General features: G+C 40.0%; 1 protein-coding gene across 1 annotated transcript; it reads left to right on the top strand.

The window, feature by feature from the left end:
* Nucleotides 1-3,317: 3,317 nt before the first annotated feature.
* LOC121923475 (lymphocyte antigen 6 complex locus protein G6c-like) lies at nucleotides 3,318-19,512 on the top strand. The gene is made up of 3 exons (XM_042453930.1): nucleotides 3,318-3,444; nucleotides 14,460-14,576; nucleotides 18,038-19,512. The coding sequence occupies exons 1-3, from the start codon at nucleotides 3,393-3,395 to the stop codon at nucleotides 18,169-18,171; spliced, it is 303 nt and encodes a 100-aa protein (XP_042309864.1). The 5' UTR covers nucleotides 3,318-3,392; the 3' UTR covers nucleotides 18,172-19,512.
* Nucleotides 19,513-19,924: the final 412 nt, after the last annotated feature.

Here is a 19,924-nt window from a genome sequence, read left to right as displayed (position 1 = left end):
TATTGGGAACTGGGTACTCCGATCCTAACACAGATAGCATACACTACTGAGGATTCTAGGAGTGGTGGTCGTTTTAAAAAACAGTTTCATGCATGGTGTGTTTTGTTTAATGTGGATCATGGTGGAAAAGAAATGGCAACTGCTGTTGACCTGCAAAAAATGGCAGAGAATACAAGGAGAAAAATCTGCAAAATCTCTTTTCCCCCTTCCTATAAGGGTAGGAGAAAACCCTGTGATACGTTTGCCTTAGGATCACATACGTCAGAAATGATTTGAAGGCACACAACAAACAAACAAAAAATAAATAAATAAATGTCAATGTCAATGTATCTAATTGTGATGGGGTTTTGTGCCTTTTCAGTCAAGGTATAGAAAATGTATGAACTATTTCAGTATCTTAATCCACTTTAAAATTGTATTTTTGTCTTATTGTCAGGAGTAACCCTGCTTTTGCATGTTCTTTAACTTTCCTCAATAGTTGTTCTGAGTCTTTTCTATCTTTTGCTCATTACCATATTATTTTTTCATGCCACACTGCTGATATTTCTTTGTTTTCATGCCACCTTCCTCTGATTCTAATCCCACCTTAAATATGATACATTTTGCCTATAAAGTAAACAGGTAGAGTAATCAAATGCAGTTTTGACTCACACTTTGAATGAGGAAACCCATTTGTTTCTCCATATTCTGGCCTCTTGTCATGCATATAAATCTCACATCTTCAGAAATATTCCACAGACACACCCATACATTGTCCTGGCCTATGTGAGACCATCTCCACCCCATTGTTACCATAAATATGGATTGGTGCCCTAAATGATTGGCACATTGTAGTCTATCATCAGGGATATTTTTAGAATTCAATCCAAAGAAAGGGAAGGAGAGTTCCTTAACCCAATACATAGTTCTTTTATGTGCACTTTTAGAGGTGCTCATTGTTCACAGAACTCTGATGATCCTGTGACTGGCCATCCCTGTCCATAATATTTAGGAGAAACTACCATCTTCTCCTGGCATCAAGAATACTGTTTATAATGAAGTAGGATATCTATAATGTCAAGGAAACACTCTGATTTATGCTGTGGTGTGGAAGGAGAAGAATGAAATGTATTATCATAATTTCCTGCAGCAGCCAGGCATTTTAACATCATGTTGACATGAAAACAGGAATTAATTTGCATTAAAAGAAATGGCCTCCAGTCCATACCTCCATAATTGCTTGTCTCGAGAAGATTTGTTTTTCATCTGATAACTTAATGATATGTTTCCTTTGTGGGATGGATCAGCTGCCAAAAAAACAACAACAAAAACAAACCAATCCAAATCCTGCAACCTCTTTTGTTCTAGAAAGTGAAGTTAGCTAATCACAAAATATTACATAATCTCACCTGATGGGAAACATATAGTTATCGGATCTGTTTTCAAACTTACATTCCTTAGACTTAAATGGGTCTGCTCTAAGTGTAACTAAACCTGGACCCAATCTATTATACTTTGTAACCGTGTAACAGAAATGAGGTGGACTAGGAAAGTTCTGGGGTTTCCAGTATCTAAATCTCACTTCAATGCCTCAACAAAATTTCATTCTGTATGTAGAGAGATCTTGTAGCACCTTTGAGACTAACTGAGAGAAAGAAGTTGGCAGCATGAGCTTGCAGAGACTTCAGTCTACTTCCTCAGATGCTCAAAAAGCATTCTTCAAAAAGCATCTGAGGAAGAAGACAAGAAGAACACTGACAATAAGACCTTTCAAGACAATGCTCTTATCCTAAGATTCACCCTCCTTTCTCCCTCCCCCTCCCCCTGAATACTGAAAAAGAAGGCACAGGCCCTGAGATCTGGAAACACTAATGGTTACAGTAGGTAGAATTCAGACACATGCCCATGTTAGTCTGGAATAGAAGTATGCAAAGAAATCTTGTAGGACAGTTGAGACTAACTGAGTGAAAGACATTGTACCACAAGCTTTTGTAGACTTGGCATCTGAGGAAATAGACCATGTCTATGAGAGCACATGCTACAACCTCTTTCACTCAGTTAGTCCCAAAGGTGCTACAAGATCCAGTTAGAGCAGATCAGATTTTGGCTGAATTCTTAGAGAAACATTTTAATAGTAAGAGAAGCTAGATATTAGAGCCAATTACCTGGAATTGGCTATCAGTTTGATTCAGAAGCTCTGAGTCAAAACATTCCCAAATGAAGTTCTGAATCCAACTGGAGGTTGGATTCAGCCCTCTGAATGTATGATTTCCATCAAAACCTTTCAATATTTTTTTTTATTAGAGCTCTCTTTCAGGTCGGCCATTCATCTAGCTTGGCTCCAAGGTATCCCAATAATTTGTTTTCCACTTGGTAGGAAGCTGTAGGTCACACCCAGCCAAAGAGTCTGGTTAGTGCAGGAAAGTTTCTTACATAGAAACTAGTGGGGTGTCCACTGAGCTAATTCTGGCAGTTGCAAATGAATCCATGTGACCAAATGCATTGATGACACAATCATTTTCATTACTAGACTGTCCGTCTGTCCATCCAGCAAGAGCACTAAAGCAATGATGCCAACACTGGAACGGGGGTATTACAATTAGTGCCCGTAATTAATTAATTAATTAATTACAGGAAGAAAGAAAGGGCTTCCTTTACATCTAAGAGAAAAGGATGTGCATAGCCAATCTTGACAGGGCTGTAATGAAAGGAACTGGTGGTTTTTTAAGTACAAGCTACATGATGAACAAATCCTAATAGCCAGACTGATCATCCAAATTGCTAGTTCTCCATACCTACTTTACAAAATTATCAGACACAAATAAATATAATTCTGCATGGGGTGAAGCATGTTCCAGATACTACAAGATTCCTACTTGGGAGAGATTTCCAAGCATGGTGCAATACATATAGATAGTCTGATTTGATTATTATGTACACATGCAAATTTGATGTATTTACACATGATTGGAAAGCACAACTCCATGCTGCTTTCTGGTGTATCAGTTCAAAGGATTTGTCAAGATGTCTTTAACATACACTTGCAAAAAGAATTGGGTTATTGGTGGTCCTACTTAGGTGGGTTCTGCAGTAAGGAGTCGAGCTTATTAAGAATGGAAATATGCTTCAACTGGGTTGCAACTGCATTCGTGTGCAATCATCTGCATTCACATGGCATCACCTACATACTTTTTTTAAAACTTTCCACACATCAGGAGTTTCTGTTGTTGCTGCTCTTCTTCCTATTGGCTGTTCCCAATCCCTTGATGACAATAAATTCTTGGCTCTGATACCTCCCGTCTCAGAATCTTTGGAAGAGTCCATGTTGCAGAGCTGATCCTTCTTCTCATAGAGTCTGTGTCATTGATACACACACCTCATCCCTCCTTCTCTCCCTTAGGATATTCCTCAAGATGAACAAGTATCTTCTCTTGGGCTTCTCTGTTCTGCTCCTCTGCGCAACTGGTAAGAGACAAATTTTAAAGGAAAGGGGGAATATTTTTATGTTAATGTTTGCATGAAAATTTCATTAGAGGAGAGTGGGTAAGAAATAGATGAACATCCGTTTCAGTAGTTCAGCCTAGATTGTAAAGCTTTAGAAAATGGGAATTGTTGTTTTTTATCCCATATCCACTTTGCCTACACACTTAGTGCCAAACTGCAGATTGTCCCCTGTCCACGAATGGGTTAGGTTTGCAGATCAGATCCATTCTGGAGTAGCTTGGAAATGATACCTCTATAACCTCAATATAATGAATCTGTTAGGTATGTTGTTGTGAGAAGACAACTCCAAAAACGTTGATGGGAAAGTACCAGAATTAGGTCCAAGTTCAAGTTGTTGCATAAGAGATTATTTTCTCTTCAGCTTGTCTGATGAGTTTAGTTCATAGAAAATGGCCTAGGGCTGTATATGTAGTAAGGATGGAAATAATATTTAAAATATTGGGAAAGTGATCACCTCCCCCCCCCCCTAAAAAAATCCCACCAAGTTTCTCAAGTGCGGGAAACACTGACAAGGAGAAGCCTGCAGTTTGGGACTTCTTTGGAACTTTGTTTAAGGCTAAATCTGCACATTTCCTTTACACAAAAAATAGCATTGGAGAACAAATCCAAAACTGCAATATTTTCTGCACAGGAAACAGCATTTTATGTACAGAAAATAATATTTTTTTCTTTCCTCCAGCAAACAGCATTTTCTGCACAGAAAAAAAAAAAGTCATTTTCAGGAGAAGGAAAGTGTGAATTTCACACAGAATAGGTCCTGAAATATGAATAAATAGCCTTTAAAAACTTCAGTCTTTTAAAAAAAAAAAAAGCAACTGTGAAAAAAAGTGAAATTAGCAGAGATACATCCATAGCAGGCACCAAGTAAGCTCCTGTTTTAGCTTCCATGCTACACAACTGAAAATAATGTATTTGCTCCATTAAACTGCACACAAAATGAAGCTGCAATGAAACCAAACCAACAACAGTAACAACAACTGGTGGAGAGAAAAAAATACTTCCAACCTCCAATTTGACCTTGAGAGAGCATGGCTTAAAATGTAGGTCATGACAGAAGTGCCAAATTTAAATGCCATCTTTTCAAAACAGCCGCTGAAAAATATGTGAGATGTGTTTATGTTGTGGTAGCATCTGATGACTAGTTAGAGACCTACCAATCTGATATATTAGTTTTTTAAAGAAACAAGATTGTGAAACCATCTCAAATCTATGCTTTTTAAAAAGTGTCATTTTAAATTATGTCATGTATTTAATAGATATGCTAGGACATATAAAATGCAGACTGAATTCCTGAAAGACATTACAGTTGACCTGGGATTCCATTGTACAGGTTCAGTCTCCCATAGCTAGAATTCCAAAATCTGAAATACTCAATCAACCAAACTTTTCATGGGTAGCTGAGATAGTGACATCTTTGCTTTCTGGTGATTCATGCAATCATGGAATCATAGAGTTGGAAGAGACCACAAGGGCCATCCAGTCCAACCCCCCTGCCATGCAGGAACACAGAATCAAAACACCCCTGACAGATGGCCATCTAGCCTCTATTTAAAAATCTCAGGAGGAGACTGCACCACACTCTGAGGGAGTGTGAAGCTGTACAGACTGGCCATTAAGGCTGGTGTTGGGGTGGAGTCGGAGTGTGGCATTCACATGACACATTGCCCAACTCGACCCCTAGGCCAGCATGATGCCACGCGCTAAACCACATGGCAGATGGCGTCACAGCACTTCTCTGGAAGGAGTGCCAACAAGCTGTGGCACTGGCAGTTATGGCGCCCTTTCTATGGCACAGAAAGGAGCCACTTTTTGAGGCTCCTTTTTGTGCTGTGGAAAGGTGAGATCAGGGCTGCAGTGTGCGGTTGCCGCAACCGCAATCTGGCACTAAAAGAGGCAGCTGCAGGCTGTCCCTTAGGGGGCGGTCTTTACAGCCCTTGTGTTCCACTGTCAAACAGCTCTTGCTCTCAGTAAGTTTCTCCTAATGTTGGGGTGGAATCTCTTTTCCTGTAGTTTGCATCCATTGTTCCGGGTCCTATTCTCTGGAGCAGCAGAAAGAAAGCTTGCTCCATCCTCAATATGACACTTCTTCAAATACTTAAACAGGGATATCTATCACCTCTTAACTATCTCTTCTCCAGACTCAGCATACCCAGCTCCCGGGCATTGTTTCCAGACCCTTGACCATTTTGGTTGCCTTCCTCTTTATACAAATTCAATGTATACAAACTTACATGCACAAAATAATTTAAAATATTGTATAAAATTACCTTCAGGTTATGTGTATAAGGTGTATATGAAACATAAATGATTTTTGTATTCAGACTTGGTTCCACCTACAGGATATCTCATTATGTATGTTTATGCAAATACGGGTATTCTGAAATAAAAAAAAAAAGCATGTTGGATAAGGTAGACTCAACTTGTATTATTAGATTCTCTAAGAGGTCTCAGTTACTTTCCCCTAAACAAAGATGCCTTGAGTAGCTTCTACAATATATTACTCTACATTGAGTCCTTAGTATCTGTCGGAGTTTGGTTCCAGGACCCATTAAATACAATAGTGTCATGAAACAGCATAAATAGCAAAAGCAATATTTGCCTTTTTGAATCTATATCTATATCGATATAGATATAGATAGATAGATATTTAATAATATTTTAAAGCTGTGCATGGTTGAATCCATGAATAAAGAATCGGGGGATATGGAGAGCCAACAGTACAATGTTTTGGAAACTCTGGTGGGCAAAAAAAAGTCAGTACAGAGAGCCCTCTATATCCACTGATTTTTTTATCCACAGATTCAAGCATCCATGGCTTGAAAGTATTTTAAAAATATAGAAATTCAAAAATCAAAAACAAAACCCCAAACCTTGATTTTGCCATTTTATTTAAGGGACACCATTTTACTATATCACTGTATTTAAACACTGAATTTTGTTACCCAGTGAGGGGGGGAGGTCCTGGAACCAAGCCTTAGTGTATACCAAGGGCCCACTGTAATAAATACTGTTCTATCAAGCCTTGTGGAAGTGGTTCTGTTCTTTCTCAGTTTGTGTTAGACACACCCTTACACAAGCAGCTTAAACCTTGTGTGGTGTCTCAGCACTGTGTCAAGTAGACACATCACCTCAGCCGAATACCAACATGCACAGCACTGTGAGCAACAGAGGAAGTACTGTCCCTCTCAGCTTCTGCCTTCTCTTTGCTTCTCAGCCAGTTAGAAGTGTTAGATTGGGGTGGTTAAAGTGCAGCCCTGAGGCTCATATGGCCCTCAAGGGTGTTTTTGTAGCTGTTAGCAGCACCAAAATTCCCAGACCAACCTTTTCCCTAGCAAAAACTGGGGGGGGGGGGGGGGAGTGAATGCTTCTAGAGCACCAGAGTGATGTAGTGGTTTGGCCATTGGACTACAACTCTGGATACAAGGGTTCAAATCCCCGCTCAGCCATGGAAGCCTATTGGATGACCTTGGGCAAGTCACAGGCTCTCATCCTCAGAGGATAGCAATGGCAAGCCCACTCTGCATAAACCTGCCAAGAAAACCCCATGATAGGTTCACTATAGGATCACCATAGGTTGGTAACAACTTGAAAGCACACAGCATCAATAAATTATTGCTGCTCCTGGAAGCCTCCAAGTCCAACAATTTCATGTTTACTGTATATACCCATGTACAAGTCTAGAAATTTTAGTCAAAAAACTGACCCCAGAAAAATGAGTCGACTTATCCATGGGCCAATGTAAGTATTGTACTTTAATGCTTGTAACTGTCCCTTGGTGAAAGGCAAGAGTGCAATCTTTCTTAGAACTGATCCCTTTTTATTCTCTCATCCATCCAGCCTTTAGTATGAGCACAAAGTTATGCTTGCTGGGATTTTGTAAGTTCTTTGGCATTGTTTTCTTTTGCTTCATCCTTTAGATCTTTTGTTACATGCCCTAAGTTTTACGCTCGACTTATCTGTGGGTCATGTTAAAATCCATTATTTTGACCCCATAATCTGCCCTCAACTTATACATGAGATTGACTTATAGTTGAATATATACAGTAAGTAGGCTTTAAGGCCTCCCTCTAGTTTTTACCATCAGAAATACATGCATTTTTGAGATCCAAAAGCAGACTTCCAGCCACATTGGGGGTTTTGTTTTTATATTTTGGTAGTCCATAAAGCCCCCTGGAGGATACTGGAGCATAACAGTGGCCCTTGGACTTCCTGCAATTGCCCATTCCTGAGTTGGATGAAGGGGTAGTTGGTGGCCTTCTTTCCTTCAGCTTTCACTGTCCCTGTCCCTGCAACCAAAATGGCCATTCATTCCCACCCTCCCCAAAAGAACTTCTGCCCAATATAGTATAAGCATAGCCAAGGGTGTCACTAGCGGGGTGAAGTGAGTATGGGCCATACCAGGTGATATCCTAAGGGATAGTGACTCCACTGCTTTTCAAACATCTGCTTTTGGGTAGAAACAGGTTGTGGCAATCACATGCATCTTTTTAAAATGCTGAAGAGATGCTGTGAGTGGACTGAGGCTCAGTGGGAAGAGAAAGTAGAGGCCTCAAATTAAAAAAAAATTAAATTTATTCTTTTTAACTTTTCTTTAAAAGCATCACACCAAATTTTCACTTTAACCCAGTGCTTCTCAATTATTTTCTGTCATGCCCCCCCTAGGAAGAAGAAAACATTTCGCGCCCCCCACACGACTGTAAATAGTATCATTTGTCTATAAAATTGTTATAAGTACACCTCTGCATAACAGAGCCTTGCGCCCCCCTTTATGGAGCCTCATGCCCCCCCTGAGGGGCCCGCCCCACTATTTGAGAAAGGCTGCTTTAACCACATGCAACAATGCACATGTAAATACATTGAGGCTGTGCATATGATATTGTAATGTAAAGATATAATTTTAATTTTTCTAGTTGTTCATGTTACAACTGTTGAGATTACATTCAGTGATATATAGGAATTACAATTTATGAGTAACATTAGTACAAAAACATTATTAAGGATTCTGTATGGTGTAGTATGGGAGAAGGTTGATGGGGGGTGACACTGTGGGCTACTGCACCAGGTGACACCAACCCTAGTGATGCTACTGAGCACAGCAACAGAGTTTTCTGCAATACCAGCTCTTCACTAGGGACATAAATCATCACTTCAACCATCTCTCCTGCTGTGCAAAAGCTCTTGAAAACTACACTGTTTTTGACAGGTCTCTGCAGTTTGGGATTTATTCTAGGGGGAAAAAAGTTAGGTTCAGAAAACAGATTCTTTTGTGATGAACTTTTTTTCTGCTTTCTATAGAGAAAATAATTTATTTGCCCAGAAAATTCAATGTTTTTTACTGAATACATACACAGAAAACACTGGGTATTTTTCAAGCAGAATAAGTTCTAGACTATGAAGTGTCTTGTCCATTCAGGATCCTCCTGTCCAAGGTTTCCTGACACTTGGAAACTCCCTTTTTCAGCTGGGATTTTAATATTTATATTATTTATATCCTCATTTTCCACAGGATCTCAGCATAATGCTAATGTTAATGATGTTGCATGCAGCATTGTCCTAATTCAGAGACAGGTTAGTTCAATATAAGCATTCATGGCTGTGTTCAACATTGTTCAATCAGCTGAGGTTTACCCACTAGCAAGAGATAACATTGCAAATTTCAAAGGGACCCTGTCCTTGCTGTTTCTTTTTGCTTCACTCATTACCAGTTATTATTGTCAGGGATGATGGGAGTTGTAGCTCTTCACCTCTGGCTCTAACTCACCACCTTGTTACGCACCGGCGCTGACCAGTTTTGGCCAGTGGTTAAAGCTTTGCTCTAAAGCAGCAGTTTCAGAGAATAGGCTGAAAACCCTGACAAACTCTCCAAGCCTTCTCACTCTTGCTCCACAGAAGTCTTCACACTTCTCCAGGATCCAGCTGGCTCTTGTATCTTCACCCAAGACACCAGACAACTCAGTAGTCTTATATAAAAGATCTACTTTATTCTACTACAATCTCCAAACTACTCACAAAACTCCACAACTACCCACAAAATACATTGGGAATCAAAACAATTATTATAGTCATAGTAAAACACCACCCACTTAGCCAGTTTCCACCCAGTGGGCGTGTATAACCATTCTCATTGGTTCTCTTGGTTCATCCCATAATTAATGATTTCATCATCTCACCTTGTCCACTTAACAATTCTCAGGTGTGTTCAATTATATCCTCTACATTTCTGTCCTTGGCATTTAGGACTTGCTAATTACATTACCTTTTACACCCGTGTGGCTTCTAAATTGCTTTTGCTTAGTCATACTGACTCTCACATACATGTTTTATTTCTGTCACTGTATATCCCATGTTGCATTTTCCTTAACAATTATTCCATCTTTTACTGCTACAGATGTTGACAAGCACTGCCTTGGAGTACCAGAAATCTTGATTTGGGTGCAAAAGGCAGAAAAGGAGGTGTACTGGAATATCTCCATCAGGCAGCATCATGTCTTTGGCCAGCCTTGTCTATCTCTTCCTCTTTCATTTCAAAATCTGCATTTACTTTATCCTCACCATCTGCAACTATCTCTCGAGGCAGTCATAAGAAACAGTGATAAATAATAAAATATCCAAATAGAATGCTGAATTCCACAAACCACAGAGCTAAGAGTACTGTAAACCCCCTAAGTCCTTCCAATGTTACAGTATTATTAAAAGTGCAAGAAAACCACATTGACTTTGCCTTACACTCAAAAGAGAGGGAAGAGGGTGCCTGGCAAAAACAGCCAGAGAGAGAACTCCATAATTTAGACATCACTTGAAAGCTCTGTGGTTACAAGCAGCCTAATTTTTCAAAGCATGGACATTCAGGGAGGAGCCTCTGGAAATCTTAATTGACAAGATGGTTCATGTAAGCATATCAGGCTGTGCAAGGTATTGTTTTAACAACTGAAAATGTGCAGGAGGAATCCCTTCTTACTAGAGACCACTCAGCCCCATGGTGAAAACAGAGAGCTGTGCCCAGAGTTGTTGCAAGAAGCAGCTGGAATGTGGAAGAGACTGGGTGGCTGCTCTCTGTGGAGGCTGCCTGCCAGAAGGTGTTTTGTAATCTGGAAGGCACCCAGATTGTGATGCAAAAAAATAGAGTGGAGAGAGAGGGATTACAGAAACCTGTGAACTCTGGCACTCTAGAAAACAATGAGGGAAGATAGTCAGGACTCATGGAACTACTTAGCTGAGTCTCTCTTATCCAAAATCCAAAATATTCCAAACTCCAAAACATTTTCCATGGGTGACTGAGATAGTGACACCTTTGCTTTCTGGTGGTTTAGTATACACAAAATTATTTAAAATATTGCGAAGTTTAAGGCTGTCATGGCCGGCATCCATAGTTTTTTATGGTTTTTTCAGGCTATGTGGCCATATTCTAGAAGAGTTTATTCCTGATGTTTCGCCAGTATCTGTGGCTGGCATCTTCAGCTACAGATGCTGGTGAAATGTCAAGAATAAATTCTTCTAGAACATGGCCACATAGCCCCCCAAAATACACCTAAAAATGATTTAAAATATTGTATAAAAATTATTATCAAGTTAGGTGTATAAAATACTGTATATACATATGAAACATAAATGAATATTATAGACTTGAGTCCCATCTCTGAGATATCTCATTATGTATATGTAAAGAAATCCAAAACACCTCTGGTCCAAAGCTTTTCAGATAAGGGGGAGTTAACCCTGTGTCTTAATTTCTAAAATTATGGATGACAAGCGAGTGAAATGTGGTCAGTTTAGATGACACATCCCATTCTGAAAGCTCCTGAAACACTTCTCAGATAAGTGTTGTAGCTGGTTGTGGTGATTTGTGAAGAAAGGAAGCTTAAAGATGCTTGGAGAAGTTTCCATTTTTAATTCAGTTTCTTTTGCCAAGCAGTATATAAATTGGCAAACTAAATAATGAAATAAAATAAGAGTTGGATGTGAAAGGGTGAACCATGTAACAATACACATTTTTCTCCTTCTTGCTCTCAGAAAATGATAATTTACCAAATGATTCTAATTGGTGCCAGTGTTTCAGGATGGAGGAGAGAATCTTTCCTCATGCTTAATGTATGGAACTCACTGCCACAAGAGAGATCACTGAAGGCTACTAACTTAAACAGCTTTGAAACTTTCATGCATTCATGCATTATACATCTATCATCATAACTAAATTCAAACCTTTAGGAACTGTATGCTTTTATTTACCAAATGCCAGAAACAAAATGGAAGGTTGCCACCTTCATGACTTTATTTTCATCTGTCCTGGCAGAACGTCTCACTGGTATAGGTTACACTCTCAGGACACTGTCATTTCTGCCACAATGCCACTCAGATAAGGATATAGGTTATGAAACTGCCTTATCCTGAGTCAAACCCTTGATACCTCTAGATCAGTACAGACAATCCTGACCAGCACCAGCAGCTCTCTACAGTTTTCAAGCAGGATTCTTTCCTATCCCTTTTGGGAGAGAGGACCCTCATGGCCTCCCATCCCAGCACTTACCAAACCTGTCTCTGGTGATCTTCTATGGTGAGATGGTGGCTGAGAGGCAGCAGTATACTCTTTTCCTGTTGTAACAGAATCGTAGGCCTCATTTCCACTTACAGATAAATCGGTGAGCAATCTGAACTGATAGATCGATTCAACAGCAGGGCGTGATTCCCACTACATGGGGACCACATTTTTTCCTCCCAAATAACCCACTTGTGATTCCCATTCACCAATGAATCCATTCAAAATGATTCGGTTCCAGCCAGCCAAAGGGTTAATTTGAATCAATTCCGATCCGCATGTCGTTCACACTTGCGCGGAATCGGTTTATCGAAAAAGAAGCAGAAAAAAATCAGCATCAAAAAGACACAGGTTAAATGGGTCAAGAGCATGGTCCCCCTCTCGGAATCACTTCAGCAATTCAGATTAAGTGGGAACCAGGGTCATTTGAACAAGTTCAAAGCTATTTACAATCCGATTTAAAAGACAGTGGGAATGAGGCCGTGGAGTACTTTACTTAGTTATGTTGTTCCTGCAGTGAGGCCCTCTGCAGCTCCTTCCTTGGTCCTAACAACTATTGCTCCTTGAGGCCAAGGAAAAGATGTGCCCTTTTACCTGCAAGGTAGAAAATGGGCTGGGTACCTGTTAAGGGCCTTATGGCCACCCCTATCTCATTTCATTCCCCTGCAGGCATATTCACCGGTTTCTACAAATACAAAACTGGCCAGACTTCAAACTCGGGGTGGTGGTGGCAAATTTGCCCTTTTTAAGTCCAAACTGTATATTTCACTGTCAGGGTTCCTTGGGGAGAACTTGGAAGGTGCCTATGGGGCCCTGTATTTTGCTCGACCACATAGAGCGTGCACACTGCAAAACTCTAACCACTGATAATAGGAGACCTACTGTTTCTCTTGCAGTTTGCAATGCTAAAACAAAAACTGGGCAGCCCTAATGTCTGTATGTATCCCAGAACAGTTTCTTATTAATCATGTCCCCTTGCTGGGCAAATGTCCATCTGCTCCACTCCCCCCCCCCCTTTGTCTTCTATTTACTATTATGATAGTTTTGCACTCAGTTAACTCAGCAGAATGGTGTGCAGAGGAGGGACTGAATCTTACCCTTCCCAGTAGGCTCAGGCAAAAGTAAACCACTGCAGTTTTACCAGCTTGTCGATTTTTCCTTATCCATAACCTTTGCCATCTTGACCATACTCTGATGTTACTTGGCCGCATCTGTGAAATATTGGAGGGGATGCTCTTTCCCACAGTGGTCAGTTAGATGCCCAATAAGAAGATAAGTAGGACATGGTCATAGTAGCATCCTCCTAGTTTACAAAGTCCTTCTGCTTACTAATCAATCAGTAGCCTTATTTTCCATCAATCTGTCTAATCTCCCTTTAATAATATTGAAGTTGTTGGTTATCATTCCATTTTGCAGCAGCAAATCCATAGCTTAACAGTGTGTAGTGTGAAGAAGTACTTCTTTCTTACTTACCCAATGTACTGCTGTTATTTAACAATTATTTCTGGCTAGTGGCCTGAAGCGATTATGGCAAAGAACACTGGGTACATGTAGGGATGTGGAAAAGACTGGAGGAGTTATGGAAGAAAACAACATTCCATTCCCAACACATCACTAAGTTTTCAGCCTCACTATAATAATAGTATTATTCACTTTCATCTGCATGCAGAGATGACACAATCGCTCTGTTGGATACGGTCCAGTGCCTAGAACAGTTTCAGAATTGTGCTTTTCTTTTTTTTAAAGGCAGTTTTTCTTTTTAATTAAACTCTTTTAAAAAAATAAATACCCATATAAAAAGTTGATCACAGTTATCTGTCCATATCTTAAAAGGGCATAGACCATCTCTCCCTCTGTGCAAATAGTGTGCATCATTCTTTCTCCTTGTCATTACTGAAACCGAATAGACCCAAAAGAGACTGCTGGTAGGTTTATGATTCATTCATTAAAATATTTCTACCCTGTGTAGAGGCTTACTTCATTTTAGAAATAATGAGTTAAAATCAAATAGTTTTCCCTCAAAAAAAATCTTCAATTCACAAACAGCATCTGGTTCTATTAAGAGGCAGACTTTTTTTTAAAAGCTTTTGTGTGAATGCAAACAAAATTCAATGCACTGACAGAGGCAGAAAAAGTGAAGCAGTGTTTGTTTAATGGTTAGCATGCTGGGGTTGATTTTTGTTCAAACAGCTTCTAGTTTGGATCTCAAATGCACCATGGAGCTTGCTGGTTGATGATGAGTCTCTCTCTCTCTCTCTCTCATATCTAATCTACCTCACAGTGTTGTTGTGAAAATAAATTAGAAAGGGATGTGGAGAGCCATGAACATCCACTTGAATGCAAGAAAAGTTGGTCTATAAGTAAGTGTTTTTTAAAAATACCTTTCCATCCATTATTATTTCTGATCATTTTTTGCCTGTCTATCTGCTTTATTTCCCCCCAGCTCAAGCTCTTGTGTGCAGAGTTTGCAAATACAAAGTTGGCTCCGTCTGCTTGAGGTCTACTGAGCCCTGCAGGGCAAGTGATGGCCAGTTTTGTGAGATAACCAGAGTGTACTCAGGTAAGACCAGATACAAGGATTTATTTAGTAGGATATACCCTGTTGGTGCTCTTGGACCTCTCAGTGGCCTTCGATACCATCCACCATAGTATCCTTCTGGGATGCTTGGGAGAACTGGGAATTGGGGGCACTGCATTGCAGTGGTTCCATTCCTATCTCTCAGGCAGATTCCAGATGGTGATGCTGGGAGACAGTTGTTCCTCAAAAAGGGAGCTAAAATCTGGTGTCCCCCAGGGCGCCATTCTGTCTCCTATGCTATTTAACATTTACATGAAGCTGCTGGGGAAGATCACACAGAGACATGGGGCAGGGTGTTGTCACTACAATGATGACACCCAAATAGGTTTCTCCATGTCTCGGGCTGCTGCAGTGACTAAAGATGGCATCTCTCCTCTGAATGACTGTCTTAGGGCAGTAATGGACCGGATGAAGAAAAATAGACTCAAGTTGAATCCTGATAAGACAGGGGTGCTTCTGGACTTGTCACTCCAGTTGTCAGCTCAGATAGATACGACGGCCAGGAGTGCCTGTTATCAGCTTTGGTTGATATGCCATCTGTGACCCTTCTTGGAGCAGGGGGACCTAGAAATGGTGGTACACATGCTGGTAACCTCTCGTCTCGATTTCTGCAACACACACTACTATTATTATTATTATTATTATTATTATTATTATTATTATTATTATTATGCTTTATTTATATAGCTCTGTAGATTTACACAGCGCTGTAAACACAATCAGTAAAATAGATAAAAATAAACCTGCCTACACCATACATTCTATGAAATAATAGCAAAATACGTGTGAAATAATACATAATAATGCAGGAAAGGGCTCAATAAAATAAGCAGGGCACAAATTAAAACAACAAATAACAATCACGCGATGCCTGGGAACGCTTCCCTGAACAGGATGGTCTTCAACTCAGTTTTGAAACTGGTTAAAGAAGTGATGAGCCATGCTCGTGGGGGAAGGAGGTTCCAGGAGACTCTCTACATGGGGCTACCCTTGTGCCAAGTTCAGAAGCTTCAACTGATGCAAAATATGACAGCCGGGTTGGTCACTGGTAAATCCAGAGTTGACCACATTACACCTGTTTTACAATCTCTCCACTGGCTGCCAATTAGCTTCCGGGCACAGTACAAGGTGTTGGTTATCGCCTTTAAAGCCCTACATGGCTTGGGTCCAGCTTACTTGCTGGACTGCCTTCCTCCATACAATCCACCCTGCACACTCAAGTCCTCTGGGAAGAATTTACTGCAGCCTAGGAAGACCAGGTTGGCTGCCATTTCCCAGAGGACCTTCTCATTGGCAGCTCTGAAAGTGTGGAATGACCTGCCGGACAAGATCTGTCATATTACCACTAGACACCTTTAGAGAGGCAGTCAAGATGGATCTCTTCTGGCAGGCCTTTCCAAAATGACGTCCCATTAAATGACATCCCGTCTGCCCCTGGCTGTCCTACTCCATTTGCCCATTTTTAACTGTTTTATAATTATTTAATTATTTTAACTATGTAATTTGTATTTGATTTTTATTATTCTGTTGTTGGTGAAGGGGTGGGGATTGTCTAATTGTTTATTCTATTGGATTGTGTATTGATTATTATATTGTGCTATGTATTTTTATTTCTTTTATTGTAACCCGCCTCAATCCATACAGAGAGGTGGGTCAAAAATAAATATTATTATTAAATATTATTATACAGAATTTCAGCTAGTCATGCACTGATGGCTACTACATCATAGCAGATGTATATCTGTGGGTCAGCCTCCTCCTTTTTGCTGTTTCTGTCTGTTCATTTGCCCTCTCTGAATACATAAGTCTTTGAATACCAGCATCTAGGGAACACAAGCAGGAGAGTGCTAGTGTCCTTATCTCCATCTTGTGGTCTTCCCAAACTGGTTTGCCACTGTGAAAAGCATGATACTGAACCAGGGAGGTCTTTCTTCACATCTATCAAAGTTCTTTTAATATCCAAAAGAAACACTTGCAGATGTTTGTAATATAGTGGAAGGGTGCTCAAAAGGTCCAGGCCTTGCTCCTTCCCAAATACCTTCCCAAGGCCTCACCCCATATACACCTTTCCATGATACACCTTTCCACTTGGGAACACAGGCAGTATTGGAGACATTCCATTATTATCTCTGATCACTGATCAGAGATAACAGCAGGTATGAAAGACAACAAGTGCCAGACTCAGGAGCTGCTAAAATGAGACAGCCCCTCTCCCCATCCCTTCCACCATCTGTCTTCCCAAGATACTCAAGATCCCAGCCTCTTGTTTTATTTACTTATTTTTATTTATTTACTCTAATTATATGCCATTAGAAGAGTAAAAAGAATTGAAGTCCCACGTGCTTTGTGATGGCCCAAAAACTTTATTCTCTTGAATAACCCAGTGCATTTTGGCCTTGTCACCAATTGGCCATCTTCAGGGGCTATTATAAAATAAATAAAATACATTTATTATAGTTGTGATATTGGGACAACACATAAACCACCTCTAAAAACATAATTTCTTAAAAATCAAATAGTACCTATTATCTATATTATCATATACATACCTATTACCAGGAATTTCTGGAGCTGCAGTCTGCACTCTTAACAAAGTGGACTCTCTGTTGTTGTGGGAGGGGTTATACAAGATCTTTCAGGTCTGTGTGCATGTGCTTTCAAGTTGCCTGTCAACTATAACGACCCCATGAATTTCATAAGGTTTTCTTAGTTTGCTGCCACAAATGCAGAATTAATCCAGTTTGACAGCACTTTAACTGTCATGGCTCCATCCTATGGAATCCTGGGATTTGCAGTTTGTTGTGGCACCCAGGCTCTCCGACAGAGAAGGACAAACATCTCACATAACTACAGATCCCAGAATTACATAGCATTGAGCCATGGAAGTTACAGCAGTGTCCAACTGTGTTAATTCTGCAGTGTAACTGCAGCTTTAGACAAGGAATATTCAGAAGTGATTTTGCCAGGTTCTTCTTCATACTACCTCATATATTGCACAATATTTCTCGAGGAAAGCCATTTACACATCCCACAGCTAAATCAACAAATATGTGGCAACATTTGTTGCCAAGAGAGACACCTACATATCTGAAGCAGGTTTCATATAGATAGATTTTCAGCATGTCTGAAGTGGCTCTCATAAGTTCCTGGTGTGATGAAGTACCATCAGCCCTCCATATCCACTGATTTTTTATCTACAGATTCAAGCATCCATGGTTTGAAACTATATAAATTCCAAATAGCAAATCTTGATTTAGCCATTTTATATAAAGGACACGATTTTACTATGCCACTGTATCTAATGCGACCTGTGAATCTATGGATTTTGGTATCCACAAGGGGTCCTGGAACCAAACCCCAGTTAGATACCAAGGGCCCACTGTAGTCGTATTGACTCATATTTTCTTCTTCTCTTCCTCCTCCTCCTGTTTTCTTTTCTCCAGGTAATCTCTTGCTCGCCCAAAAACATGGCTGTGGCCAATACGCAGAGCTCTGCAACAAGACAGAGGAGAGGGACAGTGTCTTCAAGATGACCTACAAGCGAACCTGCTGCAATTTTGACTTATGCAATTATTAATTTGTTTGCTGTCTCCCAGCTTCCTCTTTAGGCTCATGGTTGGAACTGAGGTAGTAGCTGGCATGTTTGCTGTAAATGCTAACAGGGAAAGCTACTTTCACACTCAGACAAGGAATCAGTTTCCTCCCATCCCTTCGACCAATTGTGCTCCCAAATTATTCAAGATTCCAGCTTCTCCTTGCGTTCCAAGAGGTGTCTCATCCCACCAAGAGGATCGGGATCATACACAGTGGCATGCACTCACCGTGTATTTCCTGAAGTATATAGAGAACATTACTAGAGGCCCTTTTACACTACATAATAATAATATTATTATTCCACTTTAACTGTCATGGCCACATCCTATAGAATCCTGGGATTTGCAGTTTATGAACTCTCAGCCAGAGAGCTCAAGTGCCTCACCAAACTACAAACCCCAGGGTTCCCCGGGATGCAGCCATATCAGTTAAAAGTGTAATCACAGTGCTGCAGTTGTGTAGTGTGAACAGGCCTATGCTGTATGCAGTCCCATCCCTTTTATACACATTTATGTTTTCTATCCAGGCACAAATCTTGAATTAAGTTCTCATTTCCCCCTTACCTTTTTTAAAATCTAAATGAAAGACCCAACATATTGTATGCGGTATGTACTTCTTGTCTCTTTGTTAATTGTTCTTTTATCACTTTAGTATCCAAATCACGAGGCTTCATTGGACAACTACAAAAGTGACTGGTAAATAAAATATCAGCCCATCAACAGCTGGCAGGTGGAGCTTTTCTACAGTTTTCTGCCTAACAGAATTTGCTATTTGCAATGAATATGCAATGAATACTCAGAGGTGACTTTGCCAGTTCCTTCCTCTGAAATATATCCTGCAGCACCTGGTATCTCTTGGCAGTCTCCCATCCATGTACTAACCTGGGCTGACCTGCTTGGCTTCCAAGATGAAATGCCTTTAGGATATTACAACCCTAATTCAATCTGTACATAGCCTTTAAACAAGCAAACCTTTCTCTTGGGTAGAAAGAGTAAGGGAACTACCTTATATATATAGCCTTCTGGCATGATGTGGGTTTGTTGGGATTTGGTTTCTTTTTTCAATTTATATTTCAATATATTTTATGTTAAGGTATTGGACAGGGGCTTGTTTTCTTTCTTTTTTGATCTACGTGTTTTAAAAAAAATACTAATGCTTAAATTTGTTTCATTCAGCCTCACTAAGATCACATTTCCACTATATGGAAAGAAGCTATACAGTAGTATGGTATTGTGTTTTACATCCCTTTTCCACTTTTTATATGAAGTGTTATAGCTTTCATACTGTATTGCTTACTACAGAGTTTGGCTTGAAAGAATCAATAAAGCTGGTTGACAGATACAGTGTTTACTTTGCACATTTCATTTCCTACTCAAGGATCTCCTAGACAGGGCTAATGTTGCTAGAGGTTGCGGTATTTGTAACTGTAGTTCTTGGTTGTTGTTGTTTAATTATTATAATCAGCCATCTTCATACCTTCCAACATTTCACAGACAAAAAGTGGGATACGTGTGTCCAAACAACATCACAGTGTGGTTAGGATGGCAAAAGATATTAGTAAAGAAGAACATACAAGCTAATAAAAGCTGCAGTACTGTAGTCTGCTTTTGTCTCAGATTACAGAAAAGCACAAAACCACCCTTCCTTTCCTCTCTCATACTAACACTCTTTGCACATTGAACTCAGTGTGTAACAACTGAAGTAAGCTGAGTACAAAAGGGGGAGGAGTGAGAAGA

The sequence above is a fragment of the Sceloporus undulatus genome, chromosome 2 (assembly GCF_019175285.1).
Source record: "Sceloporus undulatus isolate JIND9_A2432 ecotype Alabama chromosome 2, SceUnd_v1.1, whole genome shotgun sequence".
Classification (NCBI taxonomy): Eukaryota; Metazoa; Chordata; class Lepidosauria; order Squamata; family Phrynosomatidae; genus Sceloporus; species Sceloporus undulatus.
The sequence above is the reverse complement of the archived record's forward strand: the minus strand, read 5'-3'. Positions and strand labels throughout refer to the sequence as shown.